This window comes from Lissotriton vulgaris, chromosome 4_1 (assembly GCF_964263255.1).
Source record: "Lissotriton vulgaris chromosome 4_1, aLisVul1.2, whole genome shotgun sequence".
NCBI classification, from domain to species: Eukaryota; Metazoa; Chordata; class Amphibia; order Caudata; family Salamandridae; genus Lissotriton; species Lissotriton vulgaris.
In genome coordinates this window covers 1,990,011,640-1,990,029,996 of record NC_141691.1, presented here as the reverse complement: position 1 = coordinate 1,990,029,996, position 18,357 = coordinate 1,990,011,640, and the positions used below count along the sequence as shown (strand labels likewise).

Here is an 18,357-nt window from a genome sequence, read left to right as displayed (position 1 = left end):
AATGAATGCTTCTCTCCATGTGCAGTCGGATCCTTTTATTGCTAGCTTGTAGTTATCCCTCCCATATCCTATCCTATCGTGTTAAGCTAGGTTGCAATCTCTGACATGTTACATTGATTGGGCGGGCGCTAACTGGGGCGACATGTATCTTGATGCTTAGTTATCCTGTTCGTAATGATCCACTTCCGTATTATTATAACGATGTTCACTTGTGGTTATCCTGCTAAGTAGTTCGCCCACTCCGCTACCCTGTCTGACTCTAGGACGATTCGTCAAAATTATAAAACGAAACCCTCTGTATCCTCCTCCGGTGTTCCCTTGTCAGTTTATTGTAGTGCTGCCAAATTTTTTTTGCCAACTGTTGCAAGCAAGGTGCTCCGGAAGATTGTATATTGTCATAGCGGCCGGCCAGCAATGGTTGTAGGCTGACGCTGTGTACTATGTCTGAGATAATTAAAGGTTTTCAAAAAAAAAAAAAAAAAAAAAAAAGAACGAGAAAGAGTCACACAGCACTTAAGAAAACAACAAAAAACGTTAGTAATTTGTTTTTCAAACGTAATTTTTTTCATAAACATATATATAAACGATAAACGAATAAACTAAATTTAACAAAAAGAATACAAAATAACAAGACGGAACACTCCTGTGGGGACCATGGATGTCGACGACAGAGCCTGGAAAATAATGCACAAAATAAGGACGTGTGTAATGCGCATATCAAAGGAGTGAGAGACAGAAACAGAGAAGGAAAAAAAGCCAGTGAAAAAGCGAGAGAAGGATAGAAAGGGAGTGAGAAAGTGAGAAGGGAGAGAGAGATAGAAGGACAGGAAGGAAGAGAGTGTGAGAGAGAGAGTGAGAGAGAGAGTGAAGAGAGGGAAGTGAGAGAGAGAGAGAGAGAGAGAGAGAGACACACCGTCGCCCCTGTGCATTCATGACCAAATAATTACCTGTTGTCACCGGAGTGTCTACCAGGGGGCACTCCACGTGCCCGTCAAAACTCTGTGGATCTCACAGATGTCGCTGAGTCCTGAGTCATGAATGGCGTAGACCACATCAGCTTCTCCGCGGCCCGGCAGATCTCACACATGACGCTGAGTCCTGAGTCACCAAGGCGGAGACCACATCAGCTTCAATGTGGCCCAGCAGATCCCACACATGTCGCTGAGTGCTGAGTCATCAATGGTGGAGACCACATCAGCTTTTGGTGCCGCTAACCCTGTGCAACTCAAGTCCGCGCCACGTGGTATTAGGCCCCTGACAGCCATACAACTCGGTGTGCGACTAACCCTCTGCGCAACTCTTCATGGACTCTTTATAATTCAGACCCGTGGAGCGTTCGCCATCCAGTCAGCACCAGCAATAAAGGATGTGACGTTGTCGATCCATTATATTTGCGTGGTCATATGGCCTGTGACTTATGTGCCGGATGGGTGTGGCATGTGTGCAAACCTGCCCTCAGGGAGTGGCCGTAACATGTTGACAACTAGACTACTGACCTGCACACTAATAGCAAGTACGCCTGCGACAGGTTGCTATGTGGGGGGAGAGGGGGGGGACGTGTTTTCTCAATGGATTTTCCATAGGAAACTTTAGACAAGGCTACAAGTCAAACTGCTGAACGCAATTATGCCAAATTTGGCAGGGAGAAAGGTTTTGGGACAGAAAGCGTGCCTTCTCGCATCAAGTGAAAATATAAAAGAAAGGTCTCGGGGCAATTTAATATAGCGGAGCTCTGTCTGTGCGAGATAACTCTTTCACGGTCCCTCTGCCCAACATGACCACTTCGCAGCTATGCCATTAGAAGCCAGTCCGTCGGCTCGCAGCTCACTACCTTTGCGAGCTAGTACACTAGTGTGCCTGTATCTCTGCAAGCTACTACGCTGCTGTTCCTTTGGGAGCGGACGGCTCGTAGTTCTCCCTCTGCAAGTCGAGCCCAGAGGCTACAGCTGCCCCTCTGCGAGCCTGGGTGCGAACTGTTCATAACTCACACTACATAAGTATTGAAAAATAATTTTGTGATTCAGTCCGTCAGCTGGCATCTGTCTGATGCATTTCTGAAAAGATATCGGAGTTCTTTCTGTGAGAGATAGCCCTTTTACGCTGCCTCTCCCTACATCAGCAGGTAACGCACCCTCTTCCCACATTACCAACATACCCCCAACAACCTTCTTGGGCCCGGAAGTGTCCCTGTGCAGTTGGACAAAGAAGAATCTTAGCCCTGTATAGATTTACATATAAAACATTTTATTTAAAGAAAACAACAACAAATAAAACTGAAGGGAGTCTGGTGCTGTGTTTGCTGCCACGAAGTTGGGTTTACTGCCATTCATTACTGAGGATACAGTTACAGATGTGGGATCGGCTTGTGTTAAATAGGGATAGTGGCACCAGAAGCATTGAGACAGTATGAGGTTGTGATGATGCTTGATGTGGACGGCCCGCAGTGGGAGCACTGTGTCTTGCCTACTGGACTTCGTCACGTGCAATGTGAGGCCTGCTGACCGTAGTGTAGGCCAGAGGTAGTGGTGAGCAAGAACCCACAGCCAGGTGCATACGTTGGTTGCCCCACCGGCCTGCGTAGTACAGGTTCAGTGGCACCATGTGTCTCTGGCCTTTCAAATGCAAATACCCCTCACTCATCGAAGGGAGTCTGGTGCTGTGGTCGCTGCCACGAAGTTTGGGTCACTGCCATTCAAGACTTAGGACACAGTTACACATATGGGATCGGCTTGTGTTAAACAGAGTTAGTAGGACTACTTGTCGACGGCCTTGCATAAAGAAATATGCCTCACGGATCGAAGGGAGTCTGATGCTGTGGTCGCTGCCACGGACTTAGGGTCACTGCCATTCAGGACTCAGGACACAGTTCCACATGTGGGATCGGCTTGTGTTGGACAGAGTTAGTGGCAGCTTGTGTCGCCGGCGCTCTATATGGAAACATGCCTCACTGATCGATGGGAGTCTGCTGCTGTGGTTCTCTCACAGAGTTGGGGTCACTGCCATTCAGGACTCAGGACAGAGTTCCACATGTGGGATCGACTTGTGTTGAAGAGGGTTAGTGACACCATGTGTCGCCAGTCTTCCACAGTGTAGGCCAGAGGTAGCGTGAGCAAGGGCCCACAGCCACGTGCATACGTTGGTGGCCCCACCGGCCTGCGTAGTGCGGGTTCAGTGGCACCACGTGTCGCCGGTCTTCCACAGTTTAGGCTGGAGGCAGCGGTCAGCAAAGGCCCACAGCCATGTGACGTTGACTTGAGCTGCACAGATTGGGAGCATTTTGTCTTCTTATCCCATTATAGTCTCTTACGCAATTTGCATTGGCGCTAATCTTGAATTGTGAGCCCTGCTGTCCCTAGTGTAGGCCGGAGGCAGCAGTCAGGATGGGCGCACAGCCACGTGGCGTTGAGTTGAGCTGTACAGTTAGTGGCACCTGGAGCACTCAGCGTGTGCGCACCCTGAGATGATACGTGGTCCCGGCGGGCCGCACTGGGAGCAATGTCTTTTGTCTAATGAATTCTGCCTCGATAAGGCCACGTGGCGATGACTTATGGTGCAGTGAGTTAGTGCCACCTGAAGCACACAGCGTGTGCACAGCCTGCGATGTCTGTGTGGGCCGCACTGGGAGCAACGTGTCTTGCGTACTGGACTGCGTCATCTGCAATCGCCACTGCATCTAAATTGTGAGCCCTGCTGTCCGCAGTGTAGATCGAAGCCAGTGGTCGGTACAGACATAAGTCTGCGGTGCTGTGCCGCTGGGTTCGCAGGGGGCCTGTGTCGAGGAGGCTCGCATTCATGGCGGCAGCCACGTGCCAGTCTGAGGGCTGCCGCTCTGGCAGACTCGTTGGCCTTCCCACAAGTGAACCACGCCCGGAGACTCAGTTTACTTATTCATACTCCTACGCTGGAGTAGCGTACGTTGGACCCCATCGCTTTCAGGGGGGGGACAACACAGCTACATGACCGAGATCTTCCCCACTGCCTGAGGTAACATGGTTGCGTCCACTGTGCACAACACCACAAGTATCAATAGAATATGTCCACATGGAGAGGTTTGTGCTTTGCATAGTGAGGTCTGTACAGCACATCACCTCTACACTTGGTATTGTGTGCATATTATTGATGGGTGACTTGCCTCCTTCACACATACTTGGTTGCCACATCTCCCAACATTCAGCTATTGTGCGGCTGAGGGGCCATGGCGTTTTGGGAAGGTCTGTTGTCCTGTTGCGCTGCTTCGGTCGTAGTAGAGGGGGAGGACTGGGGAGGAGGTTCTGGGGGTTGTGGCGCTGGGTGTTATGGCCTGTTTGGTGTCGGAACTGCATGATCAGTAGCTCTATCACGTGTTGGTCTTTAGATGTGGCTGTGAGTTGGGTCCAATTCACGCTGTAGATAGTCAACCTCCTTACACCGGTTAAAGATTGATATTAATTTCTAACTGCTAACTCTGGTTATAGCCTGCTTTTTGGATCGATTTGCAGATTTGACTGGTCGGTGAAAATATGGGAAGTGGTGTTTTAGTTTTTTGTTCCAGGGGAACGCCTACTTTGCATATGATTAGCGTTAGTTGTGGCTCTCGTTCGTGGCGATTTTTTGGGCGGAAGGTATCAATGGAAAAGTGGTGAGATTTGCAGTTTTGACCAGGTTGAGAATGGGATGATAATTTAAAAACTAAAAAAAAAATAGGTTTAATGAACATTATAATTAGAAATCAACATTTAAAAAACCTTTGAAATTCACTGAAGAACTATAGGCTTCAGGCACGTTATAGTTAGAAATTAGCATTTAAAAAACCTTAGAAAGTCACTGAAAAAACCATAGGTTTCAGGGACGTTCTAGTTAGTTTGACATTTCACTCATACAAAACCATAGAAATTCCCCCGTTATAGTTAGTTGAGCTAACTATAACTCGCGCCCCGCAATGCACTTCTGAAGACGTCACATATTACATCATTCATGACATGGTCAGTGACATCACTGATGACATCACTGATGACATCTCAAATGACATCACTGATTACATCATCCACGTGAACATCTGGAGCACCTCATCACACCCTGATATAACAGTTGATACACCGACTCTAAAATGCAGACTATCATTTTCGAAACAATGAACACACCAATACCAGTTAGTACATATCCACTCACTAATTCCTAGCTCTACACACACATCCACTCATTCACCCATACAGTCACTCATACATACGGTCAGCCATCAATACAGCATTATCATATGCACTCACATACTATACAGACACTCACACACCGCCTCTCATTCATAGATTTATTCACACACCTAGTCAGTCATGGAAATAATCAATCACACTTTCATTTACTCACCTGTACAGTTAGACACATATCACCTCACTTATTTAAACATATACTAACACATACTTACACTGTAATACAATAACTAATATAAGCACTCACTAATCCATACAGGCACTCTCACAATCACTCACTCTCACATATAGTCATTTATACACTCCAACATTCACATATACTGCCTTTCACATCTGCAGTTACTCACACATGTACCACTGATGCATCCATTCACTCACCAACACACCCATACACACACTCACCCAACCATATAGGCCTTCACAGATACAGTCTTAAACACATACACCCATTGAATCATCCACTCACAAATCTATGCACAGAGTCACAACACACAGACACTCAGGCATCCATACAGATACTCAGAAAACCAATCAATAGCCCATTTAGAGCCTCATTTAGCTACTTACCAACACATGCAACCGCTTACACACCAACTGACAACCTAAACTGTGTGAATGTCTGTATCAGTCGCTAACATATGCATTAAGTAAGACACAATTAATCACTCACTTAACAGTCAGTCACACACCTACTAAATCATCCATCCTGACTCGAACGCACAAACATTCTTCAATACACCTTGGCATATATACAAAACATATTTACATTTTATAGAAACACATAGTCACTGGATGATGTCATCAGTGATGTCCTTTGAGATTATAGTTAGCTCAACTAACTATAACAGGGAAATGGCCATGGTTTTGTATGAGTGAAATGTCCAACTAACTATAACGTCCATGAAACCTATGTTTTTTCAGTGAATATATATATATTTTTTTTTTCACAAAAAAAAATAAAGGTTACAGGGATGTTCTAGTTAGGAAATAGAACATTAAAAAACCTTAGAAATTTACTGAAAAAGCACATGGCTACAGAGACGTTATAGTTAGGAAATATAATATAAATTCTTTGGAAATTCACTGATAAAACCAAAGGTTACAGGGTTGTTATAGTTAGACTCAGATTTCACTTGTACAAAACCATAAAAATGCAGGTATAGTGACCTGAGCTAACTATAACGTATGCCCCCGCAATGCATTGCTTATGACCTCACATATTACATCACTCATGACATAGTCAGTGACCGTCAGCACTGTATAGCAACAACTTGAGTCCTCCACATAAGGTATGCCTGCTTGTACCGAGGGTGAATCAAAATTCATAAGGATAGTGTAGTGTTTGGGAGAAGCAGTAAGTCAAAAAGCAAACGGCCACTTAGAGATTTACAGCTGTATAGCTGTATGATAATATCACTTGAGCCAAGATGAGGGATTCTTATTATGTTCTTGGGGCATAGGCTATTTCTCTGCTGCATGAACTCTTAGAGGTTGGTGTACCCTAGTTAAAACGCAAGATGCTGCTTGAACAGAAGGACTTTAAGCTCTCTCTTGAAGAAATTGTGTGAGGAATTTGTTGTGAAACAGATATGAATGGTTTCCAGATTTTGAGAGAAAGTCCTGAGAAACCTTGCTTCAGAGTTATGAGTTTTGGAAGTTGTAGGGAGTTGGGGCTTCAGAGAGAGCAGGAGCCTCCTGAGATGATGGGTTTGTGAGCCAGGTAGTTTACAACACCCCCATGCATTGTCACATGAACTACGCAGGTTCACTTGAAAATATACCTTGCCTCCATCAGGGGCTCTAGGCTCATGGTGGCCCTGGGCAGAGGGGGTCCGGGCGGGGCAGAGCGCGGAGGCCAGTGAAGAGGGGGGGAGTCAGGGTGTTTGGAAGTGGAACAGAGCCAGAGGCCGCCAAATCCCTGCCAGGGGCCCCCACGCAAATATGTATCCATCCTCAGAGCATTATTATATTAAGCATATATATTGGTGTGGTGGCCCCTGGGTTTTGGTGGCCCTTTGCAGGCGCACAGCTTGCACATATCTAAGGCCACCCCTGCCTCCATGGAAAGGTATTTCAGAATGACCACGATTAGGCTGATGTGCTGTGGTCTTCTGGAGCCAGATACTAGTCAGTTCGCCGAATCGAGGGCCACCTTCAGAGGAGCCATTTAAACTCTGGGAATGTCGGTCAATAGGGAGTTGCCATGATCAAGACCTATGAGGTCTATGCTTGAACAACCATTTTGAAGCCATCTGCTGGGAAAATAGACTTGATTTCTCCGAGGATTCTGACTTGGTATTGAGCTCCCTTTGTTTCATTGTTAATACAGACATGGAGATTCTAAGGCCTATTCACAAAGGTAAATTTACATGAGAGTATATCTACATGAGTAAATTTACTCTTACACTTTATGGTACTATGGGCCTGCGTCCGTCGCCACCCCGGAGGTGGAGGGACCCTCCGCAGGGGTGGAGCCACATTTACAAGTGAAAAGTTACTGCTAGGAGCTTTTCACATGGAGGTGGAGTTGTGCATCACAAGGGCAGAGATTTCACTATAGTAATGTAAATAATTTTTTTTAATGGATTAAACTTTAAAAAAAAAGTAACAAAATATATTTTTGTGTTAAATATGTAAATTAATTTGAGATATTTACTTTAAATGTAGAACACAATTTAAAAATGCTACAGCACTATTAACTTAATGTTGAATTGAATACTAAATGAATTTAAATAATGTATATTAAACAAAAAAATTCAGTTTTATTTAAAAAGTCCGACCTAAAGTAACATGTTTATATTTATTTGTTATACATTAAAAAAAATAAAAGGTATGTATAGAATTAATTTTTTTCATTTACGTTTATATTTCAATTCAAAAAGATTATGAAAGATTTTTCATAAAATATTTTTATTTTCAATGAGGTTCTATTTTAAGTTCTGGCCTGCATTATTTTGTATAGAAGGGTGTTGCAGTACTAATGATTGCAAAAAACACAGTTGATGGACAGAATGTAGAACAATGTCATACATTCACCCCAGTACAAGGATCTGGGCCTAAATCCATCGTTTTTTTGCACTCCACACCACCCTGGATTAGACACTGGCTATATGCAAATCAGCTCTGACCCTGTGCCTCATGGGAACAGTCCAGTCCGAACTACCAAGCCATGTCTTTCCCAGACCGGAATCAAGCATCCAAGGACCGGTTTCTGGCTATCAGCCTTCTTCAGCCTGGATTGCTTGACTCCAGTGGTGTGGAGAGCCTGGGACTCACGTCTGAGTATACCCAGCACACTCGGGGTGAAAATTGCAAAAAACACACCACTGGAGTCAAGCTATCCAGGCTGATGAAGGCTGATAGCCAGAAACCGGTCCTTGGATGCTTGATTCGGTGATAACGATGCTCGGCTTCCGGCAGGCTTTTTTCATGCTGGGCTTTCTGTCATGGAATGCCTGTCAGAGAGTGAGCCCCCTTCTGTTTGCTGCCTCTGGTTGGGGGCCGAAGGGTCATAGTTGCCTGCGACGTGGTGCAGGGATGAACAAAACCTCCCATTTCCCTATAGGAGCTTGTGCTACGGCCGGTTTGCGGCCGAAGCACACGCTTCCGTAGGGAGCTCCCATGTGCAGTCGCATCGTAATTAGGGGGGGTCAGTGGGTCCCGTTTCCGCGACTGTGTCGGACAGACGCAGGTCATCATAATAAAACCCTAAGTAGTAAACTTAAATGTGTGAGGATCTCCCCATAGAAAATATTGGATTGGTGGAATTGGAAATTTCCACATGCAGCTTTGTGAACTGCACTTTGTATCAAGTACTGCGATAGTACTACTTTACATACTACAAAATATAGTTTGTGAATCAGCCGTAAGCCTATTGTCAAGATTAAATCCCTGAGATTTGGCACTTTCCGCAGTGGTTAGCTTGCAGTATAGCAGGTTCGATTTATCAAGGCAGACGTGCCCCTGCATGGTGAAGTGTGATGTGGACAGTAGAAGGGCTTTGGTTTTCTGAGGTTTCAACTTGAGATGAGGGAAAGACATTTGTGATCGATTGTCGTTGAGGGACTTTGCAAGATGGCTACATACTCCAGTGAGCACACAGGGTTTCTCAGGAAGGAGCGGAAGGTTCCAACTACAGAAGACGCAAACCCTTCTGTTAGGACTTTCAGAAGTGTAGTGTATTTGACTGTGTCAAAGTCAGCAGTGAGGTTGAGAAGTGCAAGGAGGTATTTCCGAAGATGCATAGCGCATAGATACTAAGGGCAACCTCTCAGATTTTCTCCCTATTTCCCTACAGGAATCACTGGCTGAAATCCTGAAATGCAAATCTGGTTCTCCTGAGGATCCATGTCCCCCGAAGTTGTTTAGGACATTGACTCACTTGATTAACCCTTTTTTCAATCACATTTGGAATATCTCGCTTTCCACTGGCATTTTCTATGATATGTGGGAACATGCTCTGTTACTGCCCATATTAAAAAAGCATAACGCTGACCTGACGGAGCTTAGCAACTACCGCCTGATCTCACTACTGGCCACACCAGCGAATATGCTGGAAAAACTGGTGCAACGCCAATTCGCCAATTTCATAGAAGGTCCTGAATGACACTCAATCCTGTTTCCAGTCAGGAATAATTACCGATGACTGCACTGGTGGAGGTGGCGGATTCTGTAAGAATGACTGTAGACGCCGGGGTGTCAGTGATGCTGGTTCTTTTAGATCTGTCCGCAGCATGCGACACTGTTGCGCACCCAGTCCTACTGGACAGTCACAAACAGCTGGGCTTGCGGGGGTAGTGCTCTCCTGGATCCAGTCTTACATCAAAGACCGCTCTCAAAGGGTCTTTCTCCACCTCCATCAATTGGAACCTAAGCCACTGTGGTGCGGGATGCCTCAGGGCTCAGCCTTGAGTCCATTGCTCTTCAACACCTATCTGGTACCACTTTTCTCTTTCATTGCTTCATGGGAAGTGAAGGCAGTCTCCTATGTGGATGAAACCCAGCTGGTGTTCTCTTTCAAGGATCACTCTGCTGATTCTTTTACTAGATTTAAGGGGTGTCTGAAGGACATTTCATGCTGGATGAATAATACCAGCTTAAAACTTATTGCGGACAAGATGGAGGTCTTGTTCTTCGGCCAGGCATCTCCAACACCCGCTGGACTTTGGCAGCCAGTAGAAATTGGGATCGCCACCTTTACTAGCAAACACGGTGAAAAACCTGGGTGTCAAATGGGAAATGGACCTCTCTTTCTCTGCCCAAGTCTGTCATTTATCAGCCTCGTGCTTTGGGAAGTTGAGAAATTGAGGAAATTATTGCATCTATTGCTGGAGGATTGTCTAAGGGTCATAGTCTACACTATTGTGACATCTCGGCTGGTCTACGCAAACTGTCTTTACCTGGGACTACCTGCCTATCTGATCAGTAGATTACAGATGGTACACAATGCGGCAGCGAGATTAATTAATTCTGTCCCGTTCCATCACCACATCTCTCTGCGTATCATACAAATTAACTTCACTGGCTACCTGTAGCTAAAAGGATAGAGTCCAAGTCCCTGACTCTGGCCCTTCGTGCTTTGCAAGATGGTGGAAGGGGACATCTTAAACGTAGGCTTTGTCTATATCAACAAAAATGCATGCTGAGATCTAACTCCCAGCACCTGCTCTGTGTACCTTGTTTTGCTAAGTCCTGTATGGGAGGCAGGTCCTTCACAGAGGGGACGGCCAGAATGTGGAACTCCATGCCTTCCCATATGCGCCTGATCAATTCCAAACTTGAGTTCAGAAGGAACTTGAAGACTTGGCTCTTCAGCCAATGCTAGCACCTCGGTTGGACTCCCTCACCTGCTGTTGACCGCAAAGCAGCGGCACACCTCTAATTTCCAATTTAAAACATTTCTAAAGCGCAGCGTACACCATGCGGTTTCTTGGCGCTAGTGGGCAGGATCGGCAAACTGAGGGAAAAGACCAGAGTGAAAGGACTGAAGAGCTAAGCGGGGAAAGCCTGATTGAAGAGGAAGGTTTTTAAATCTTTGCGAAAGGAGAGATACTGGGTGGCAGAGCGGAGATGGTCAGGGAGGGAGTTCCAGAAAGTTGGAGCCAAGGTGGAGAAGTTGGCCCCACCCCACTTTTTACGTGTAAAGCGGGGGATCTGAAGAAGGGACTTAGAGGAAGACCGGAGCTCTCTTGTGGGAACATAGGGTTTTATTAAAGAAGAGATAAAGGCGGGGGCAGTGCCCTGGCGGGCCTGGAAGACCATGCAGCCAGTCTTGAAAAGGGAAAGTTCTTTTACGGGGAGCCAGTGAAGCTCCCTGAGAAGGGGAGTGGAATGGTGATAGCGTGGGAGGCCGTACATCAGCCGGGCCGCCTGGTTCTGGATTGACTGGAGTCTTCGCAAGCTGTAAGCTGGAATGCCATGATAGAGGGCGTTGGCATAATCCAGCTTTGATATCACCAGGGCGGCCATGATGATCTTGAGGGCCTGAGGGGAGAAGAAGCGGGAAACAGAGCGGATGGTGCGGAGAGTGAGGAAACAAGAGGAGACCACGGAACTGATTTGTGAGTGAAGAGTGAGCTGATTATTCATTTTGACACCCAGTGTTTTGACCGTGGTTGAGGGGGAAGGTGCGGGGCCAAGGGAGGGGGGCCAGAAAAGAGAGTTCCAGGGGCTGGATGAACCACCGGTGAGAACCAATTCGGTTTTATCCGGGTTCAGCTTAAGGTGGTTGTGGTTCATCCAGTCCCTGATGAATGTCATTGTAGACTGGAAGTTAGAGACAGAAAGGGGAGAAGAGGACAGATCGAAGATGAGCTGGAGATCATCCGCGTAGTTAAACACGGTGACCTCCAGCTGCTGGAGCGCGAAGATAAGAGGGAAGATATAGAGATTGAAAAGCAGGGGGGAAAGAGAAGATCCCTGGGGAACACCACAAGTGACAGGGAGGGGAGTGGTAGAGAAGTCGCCTAGCCGCACTGCCTGGGTGCGGTCCCTCAGAAAGGAGGAGAGCCAAACCAGGGCTGATCCCCCGATTCCAGCCGCCCTGACACGGGACAGTAAGGTGGTATGGTCCACCGTGTCAAAGGCGGCGGACAAGTCAAGGAGGACCAGTGCCTGGTGTTTGTTATCATCCATACCCTTTCTGAGGTTGTCTAGGACTGAGACCACAACCGATTCGGTCGAATGTCTGGGACGGAAACCGGCCTGGCGAGATGCCAGCCCCCCATTGGTCTCAATATGGGCGCTGAGTACCGCGGTGACGTGGCGTTCCATCACCTTGCCCAAGAAGGGCAGCAAGGAGATGGGGCGATAGTTGGCTGAGATGGAAGGGTCTGCACCAGGTTTCTTCAGGATGGGTACTATAGTGGCTGCCTTTAGCGCGGGGGGCACTACACCCTGTGCTAGGGAGCTGTTGAGGAAGGCGATGGGGGGTTCAGAACAGCAGGAGTAAATTTGCTGCAGGATACGTGCCGGGCAGATATCCGCCGGAGACCCTGACTTCACTTTGGGAAGAATCTCCAGAAATGATTCCTGAGTAAGGGGGGGAATGGAGGTGAGAGGGCATTGAACGGTGGGGGGGGGAAGGATCAACAAATGCAGGTGAGGGTGGTGGAATGTTGGCCTTGATGGTAACGATCTTATCCAGGAAGTAGGCGTTGAGTTGATCACAAAGAAGCTGGGAGGGAGGGATTTGGGGTGAGATTCGATCTGAGAATGCCAAGTCATTTACTATGCCAAAAATTTCCCTGGAATTATTTTCAGCGGACGTTATTTTTGCAGAGAAATGGGTGGTTTTTGCGGCGAGGATTGCTGTTTTATATTTGGCCAGAGATGTGAGGAAGTAAGTTTTTGATAAAGGACAGTAATTTTTCCTCCATTGCCTCTCCACCCGTCGGGCGCTCAGTTTAAGCTCTTTTAGGTGGTCGTTAAACCATCTGTTGGAATCCTTAGGTCGACGGATGGAAATGCGAGGTAAGGGAGCCACTGAGTCACAACCACCAGCCAGCCAGGTGTTTATGGCCTTGGCTTGAGAGGTAGATGATAAGCCGGAGAGGGTGGGAGTGGAGTTACGAAGCAGGGAGGTCAGGGAGGGAAAGTCCAGTCTGTTCCAGTTCCGCGCCCAGGTGTTTTTGGCATGCGGAGTTTTTGATGTCGGGTTGCGGAGGATGGAAAGGGAAATAAGGGCATGGTCAGACCAGGGGCAGGGAGAGACTGCCGCCGAAGCCACTGGGAGGTTGAGGGACCAGACCTGGTCGAGTATATGTCCATGGGAGTGAGTAGGGACAGTTATATGCGGAGCAAAGTTGAGAGACAGGAGAGATTCTGTGAATTCTTTAGAGGCCGTACACTCATGTGGGTCTGAGGGCCAATAATTGAAGTCTCCCAGCACCAAGACCGAGGCGTAGTTGACCACCAAGTTGGCCAACAGGTCTTGAAATGCCGGTAGGAATGAGGGTGAGGGCTGAGGAGGGCGGTACATTAAGAGGCAAGTAATAGGAGGGGAGGATAAAAGAGAACGGACTACCAAAAAGTCAGCAGGGGGGATAGGGGAAAAGGGAAGTGATTGAAAGTTCAATTCCGACCGAGCGATTAAGGCGACCCCACCACCAGCCCTGCCTGCTGGGCGGTCGGCACGTAAGGCCACATAGGAGGGGGGTAGGGTGGCCAGGTTGCTTGAGATAGCTGTTGCGCTCTACAAATACTATTATAAAAACATAAAACTAAAATCATCCACAAACGTAGCATTTCTGTGTCTGTGCTGCATCCAGAATATTTTGACAGGACGATATTCTAAATGCAATATTCCAGTAGCATACTAGGAGAAAGGATAAGGTGATAGTGGTAAAGATCTTTCCATTAACGTGACTGATAAAGGAAACTGCGGCTTACAGGCACTGCACTGCATTTCAGGACCCTGGAGCAGCCTGCTGCATTAACTTTAGGGTCTAATGAGACTGTTGTCCATCTACTCCTATTTCTCTCACTTTTGTCTTTCAAAGGGAGGAATTAAAGTTTACTGTTTCGTCACAATACCTACGCAAGCCTTTTTTCAGTTTAAATTGGAGTGATGTAAAAATCCAAAAAAGCAACAATGTATTTTTGCAAATAAGTAAAGTGCAAAATATAATTTTGTATAAAAATGTTTTCTCTTTGATTAAAAAGATTTTTCACACATTCCCCACATAGATGGTGATAATCTATGTTTACAAATGTAATGAAGAATACCCATGTTGAAGAAATAAGACTTAGGCAAATAACGTTTTCTTCAGGGGACTTTGATCTGCATTGGAAAACATATTGAAAGTTTTTATTGCCAAACCTTTTATGAAATGCTTAGTTTGGGCTAATGATTACCCCCAGCAGAGTATTAATAGTTTCTTCTGATGGTTAGTCTAAAATCTTGGGTAGATAGGTGAATATGGGAAGTAGTGTTAGTATGTGGACACCTACTGGAAATAGTGGCATTGTAAAAGCTGTTGGCTAACAGAGGTATTTAACTTAAAAAACATTAGCCTCACAGGCTAAGTACATCTGAGGGACATTTCCCTTGGGATCAAAGTCTTAAGGTGATGAGAACTTCAGTTAAAGGTTTCATAAGTGCCCATATCAAAACATCCTAAAATAAATATTTTACGCTCAAGAAGATAATAAAGTAATGCCCTGTTTTGGCTGCATCTTAGGATAAAGACTGATGTTAACCAGAATAGCATAGTATTGCATTCTAGGTACAAATAAGGTGACGTCAGCCATGGAGAAATATTAAAGTACACTGAGAAACTCGATGAACAGTAGGAAATCCCAGAAAAGGAAAGCAAGAGAAGCAGCAAAAGAACCCAGCGCTGAATTTAGGGAATGATGCTGTATGTGCAAGAAGTTATGAATTTGTTTATGAAAAGATAGTGACATGCCACATTTGCTGCTTATCTTTCTTTGCTGTTTTTGTTTGAAGGTATTTAACTGGGGACCAGTTCTCAAGTGAATCATCGCTGGAAGCCTACGCCCGCTGCCTGAGAATGGGTTGCCGATGCATAGAGTGTGAGTACACCTCTGGGGTTGTGCGCAAACATTGATACAGTCTGCCTGAACTTACTAAAATCTCGATTTGAAATAATTATTCACTGTTGTTATGATTTCATGATGATCTACTACAGGATGCCAAGACTCTTCAACATCTGTTCAGTCTAGGACCTACTTCCCAGGGCCTGGTCTTCCTTAGTAATGGCCAGCTATTTTAGCTGATCCAAAGACAGCTTTGACACAGTTAGACCAATTTAAGTATAAATGTGTTCACTCTTCACATGGTAAGTGTGAGCTTCATATGCATGTTTCCTTTCACAGAGGATTAGCCGCTGAAGGATCAGCCGTCTGAAACCTCACAAAAACTCACCTGTTTGATTCCCTGCGTGATCACATGCCAAGCTTCACTCTGCCTCTAGAGCATACCGTATAGGTCTTGATCTCTGGGTGCTGTTGTGTTGTTCCTTTCTCATTAAGCAGACCCTATTTATATTTCAAAGCTATTTAGTCTTGTTCTGAACTCCAATCTGGTAACTTTCATTTTGTATAAAGTCACTTGAGTATAGTAAATTCTCTGCTTATAGCTGTTTTGAATGTAGTTGTCTCAAAACTAGTTTTCTGCTACTCCATCCATATACCTCCTCCTCTTCATTTTAAGCAGCTTAATCACTTCATTGATAACCAGTGACCTATAGAGAGAGAATATTGCTTTACCATTCCATCTCAAATCAAAAAAAGTTATATAGTGCTTTATTCTCTAGTGCTTGGATTCGGATGTTTCTCATGCCTCTCGGGCAGTCCTGTTTTCCCATTTTGTAGGGCCTGCTCACTTAGCAACAGACAACCCTCCATGACCTCCCTGAAAAAGCAAAGTTCCAGAACCTCGTTTAGGTCCATTCTTGTCAGATCTGTTTGCAGTAACCACAACATGATTCTCATAACTATGCTAGACCATCAGGTTTAGATTACAAATGACTTGTTGGACTCTCCATCACTTCTGGATCTTGTCCCAGAAGCAGGTCGTGGTGCTAGGCTGGGAATTAGAAGTTCCCAATCTAGGAAGCCATTAGTCCACCTTTTTATGTAGCGCGTTACAATCGAGTATTTATTGTTTTTTTGTTTCTAGGCACTGTATATAATAGGTTTCATTACTGAGTTTAGTGAGACTGCATTTACAATCTTAGGAGGATAACGTACTGAGTTCACATTCTTGGGATTCTAACGTGTGATCCTCAGGTCATGCCTTATGTCCAATCATGCATTTAGGACTCTGAGATGAACTTGCATTAGGTTAAGACTGGATTTTGTTTACTCATTACTAGCCAGAAACGGGAGTGTATTTAAAGGGCACCTGATGGGGGGTTAAACACACACATACACGCATGCACATACACGCATGCAGACACACTCACACGCTCTCTCTCTCTTTTACTTTTACGTCGAGAGGAGCTCCTTATGAAACACTCTACAATATCACCGACAGTTTAAAACTTCTCACCTCAAATGTCTGTTTTTTTCTAGCAGAGTTTTTAAGCATAGGATTAGCATACTGCCACCCTCGATGAGCTACTAAAGTGACAAAGTCCTTTGTCATTTTTTTCATCAAAGTCTTTAAGCATAGGATTAACTAGTGCCATCCATGCCACGTTGATAAGCCTTCTGCTTCTCCAGGCATGGCATTACTGCTTTGGATTAGTAAAATAATATCCTTGCCATCCTGGAATTAATACAAAGATTTCCTGACACATATGTTTGGCTCTTATTAGAGCTCATCAGAGAGACATAGCTTTGTACTGACACAAGGGAGCCCACCCAGCAAAGTCAAAGCAATACCTTTCAGGGTCAGAGTGCTTCTTAAATTATACAAAAAAATTAGAGAACTCTAGGTAGGTCCCAGATTTTAGGTGGCAAGCAGCTCCTTTCTATGGAACACTCGGCTCACCTCAAATGCCTATTGTCCTAGCAGAGTTTTTAAGCATATGATTAGCATAGTGCAATCCACACTGAGCTGGAAAAGTGAAATATAAATATATGTATATATATATATATTCACTGAAAAAACCATAGGTTATAGACCATATATAGTTAGGAATTCGCATTTACAAAACCTTATTTTACTCACACAAAACCATTGAAATTCCATATATAGTTAGTTGCACTAACTATATATCAGGACAGCCGGTGAAGCCGCACAGTCCCGCAGCCTCAAGTTAAGACCGGGAAGCGCGGGCATCAGGTGGGCGTGTCCAGGGCGTGTTGCTAGTCATTTAGTTGACTTTACCCGGGGAACTCTGTATTTTTTGTTGTTGGTATGTCATCAGTGATGTCACTGACCATGTCATGAATGATGTAATATGTGACATCATCAGCAGTGGATTGCGGGTGCGCGATATATAGTTAGTGCAACTAACTATATATGGAATTTCAATGGCTTTGTGTGAGTAAAATAAGGTTTTGTAAATGCGAATTCCTAACTATATATGGTCTATAACCTATGGTTTTTTCAAGGTTTTGTAAATGCTAATTCCTAACTATATATGGTCTATAACCTATGGTTTTTTCAGTGAATTTTCAAGGTTTTGTAAATGCTAATTCCTAACTATATATGGTCTATAGCCTATGGTTTTTTCAGTGAATATATATATATACATACATATATAAACATATATCATCTGTATATCTATATAAATACAAACATAAATGCATGCATGCATATACTTATATGCATACAGATGCATGTTATTTACATGAAAGTTGAAAAAACACTAATAAAAGCAAAGCTAAAAAGCCACCTCATTACAAACAGAATGGCTTTAACTTAAACGAGGGCGAGATCTATTGCATTTTCAATGCTTGTTTACTTTGGTTCCATCAAGAAGGCATTCAGATGTGTCACACATTTGCCATAGATTCTGAATGTTAGCACTCTAGTTGCACATTAGATCACTGTAGTAAAGCTACTGCTCACCAGGGACGTCTGCTGCTGGTATTCAAAGTGCATGTTTCAGTCTGCATGTCAGAATTTTTTTAATGAAATAGAAGAGGATTTGAGAAGTCACTCAAAATGATCCCTAATTTTTCTTTCTGAAGCACTAATCATACTTTCTATGGCAAAATTAACCCCCTCATGTTGTTCCTTTTTAAATTGAGTGTTTTC

The 18,357-nt window shown here is 44.9% G+C and overlaps 1 protein-coding gene across 1 annotated transcript in view; it reads left to right on the top strand.

Moving 5' to 3' along the window:
* The window catches only part of LOC147724808 (1-phosphatidylinositol 4,5-bisphosphate phosphodiesterase gamma-1-like), a 731,250-nt gene that overhangs the window by 404,049 nt on the left and 308,844 nt on the right, over positions 1-18,357 (top strand). The window contains exon 12 of the mRNA XM_086966316.1: positions 15,133-15,218. Within this exon, the coding sequence (XP_086822442.1) occupies positions 15,133-15,218 (86 nt within the window). The remainder of the gene's footprint in view (positions 1-15,132; positions 15,219-18,357) is intronic.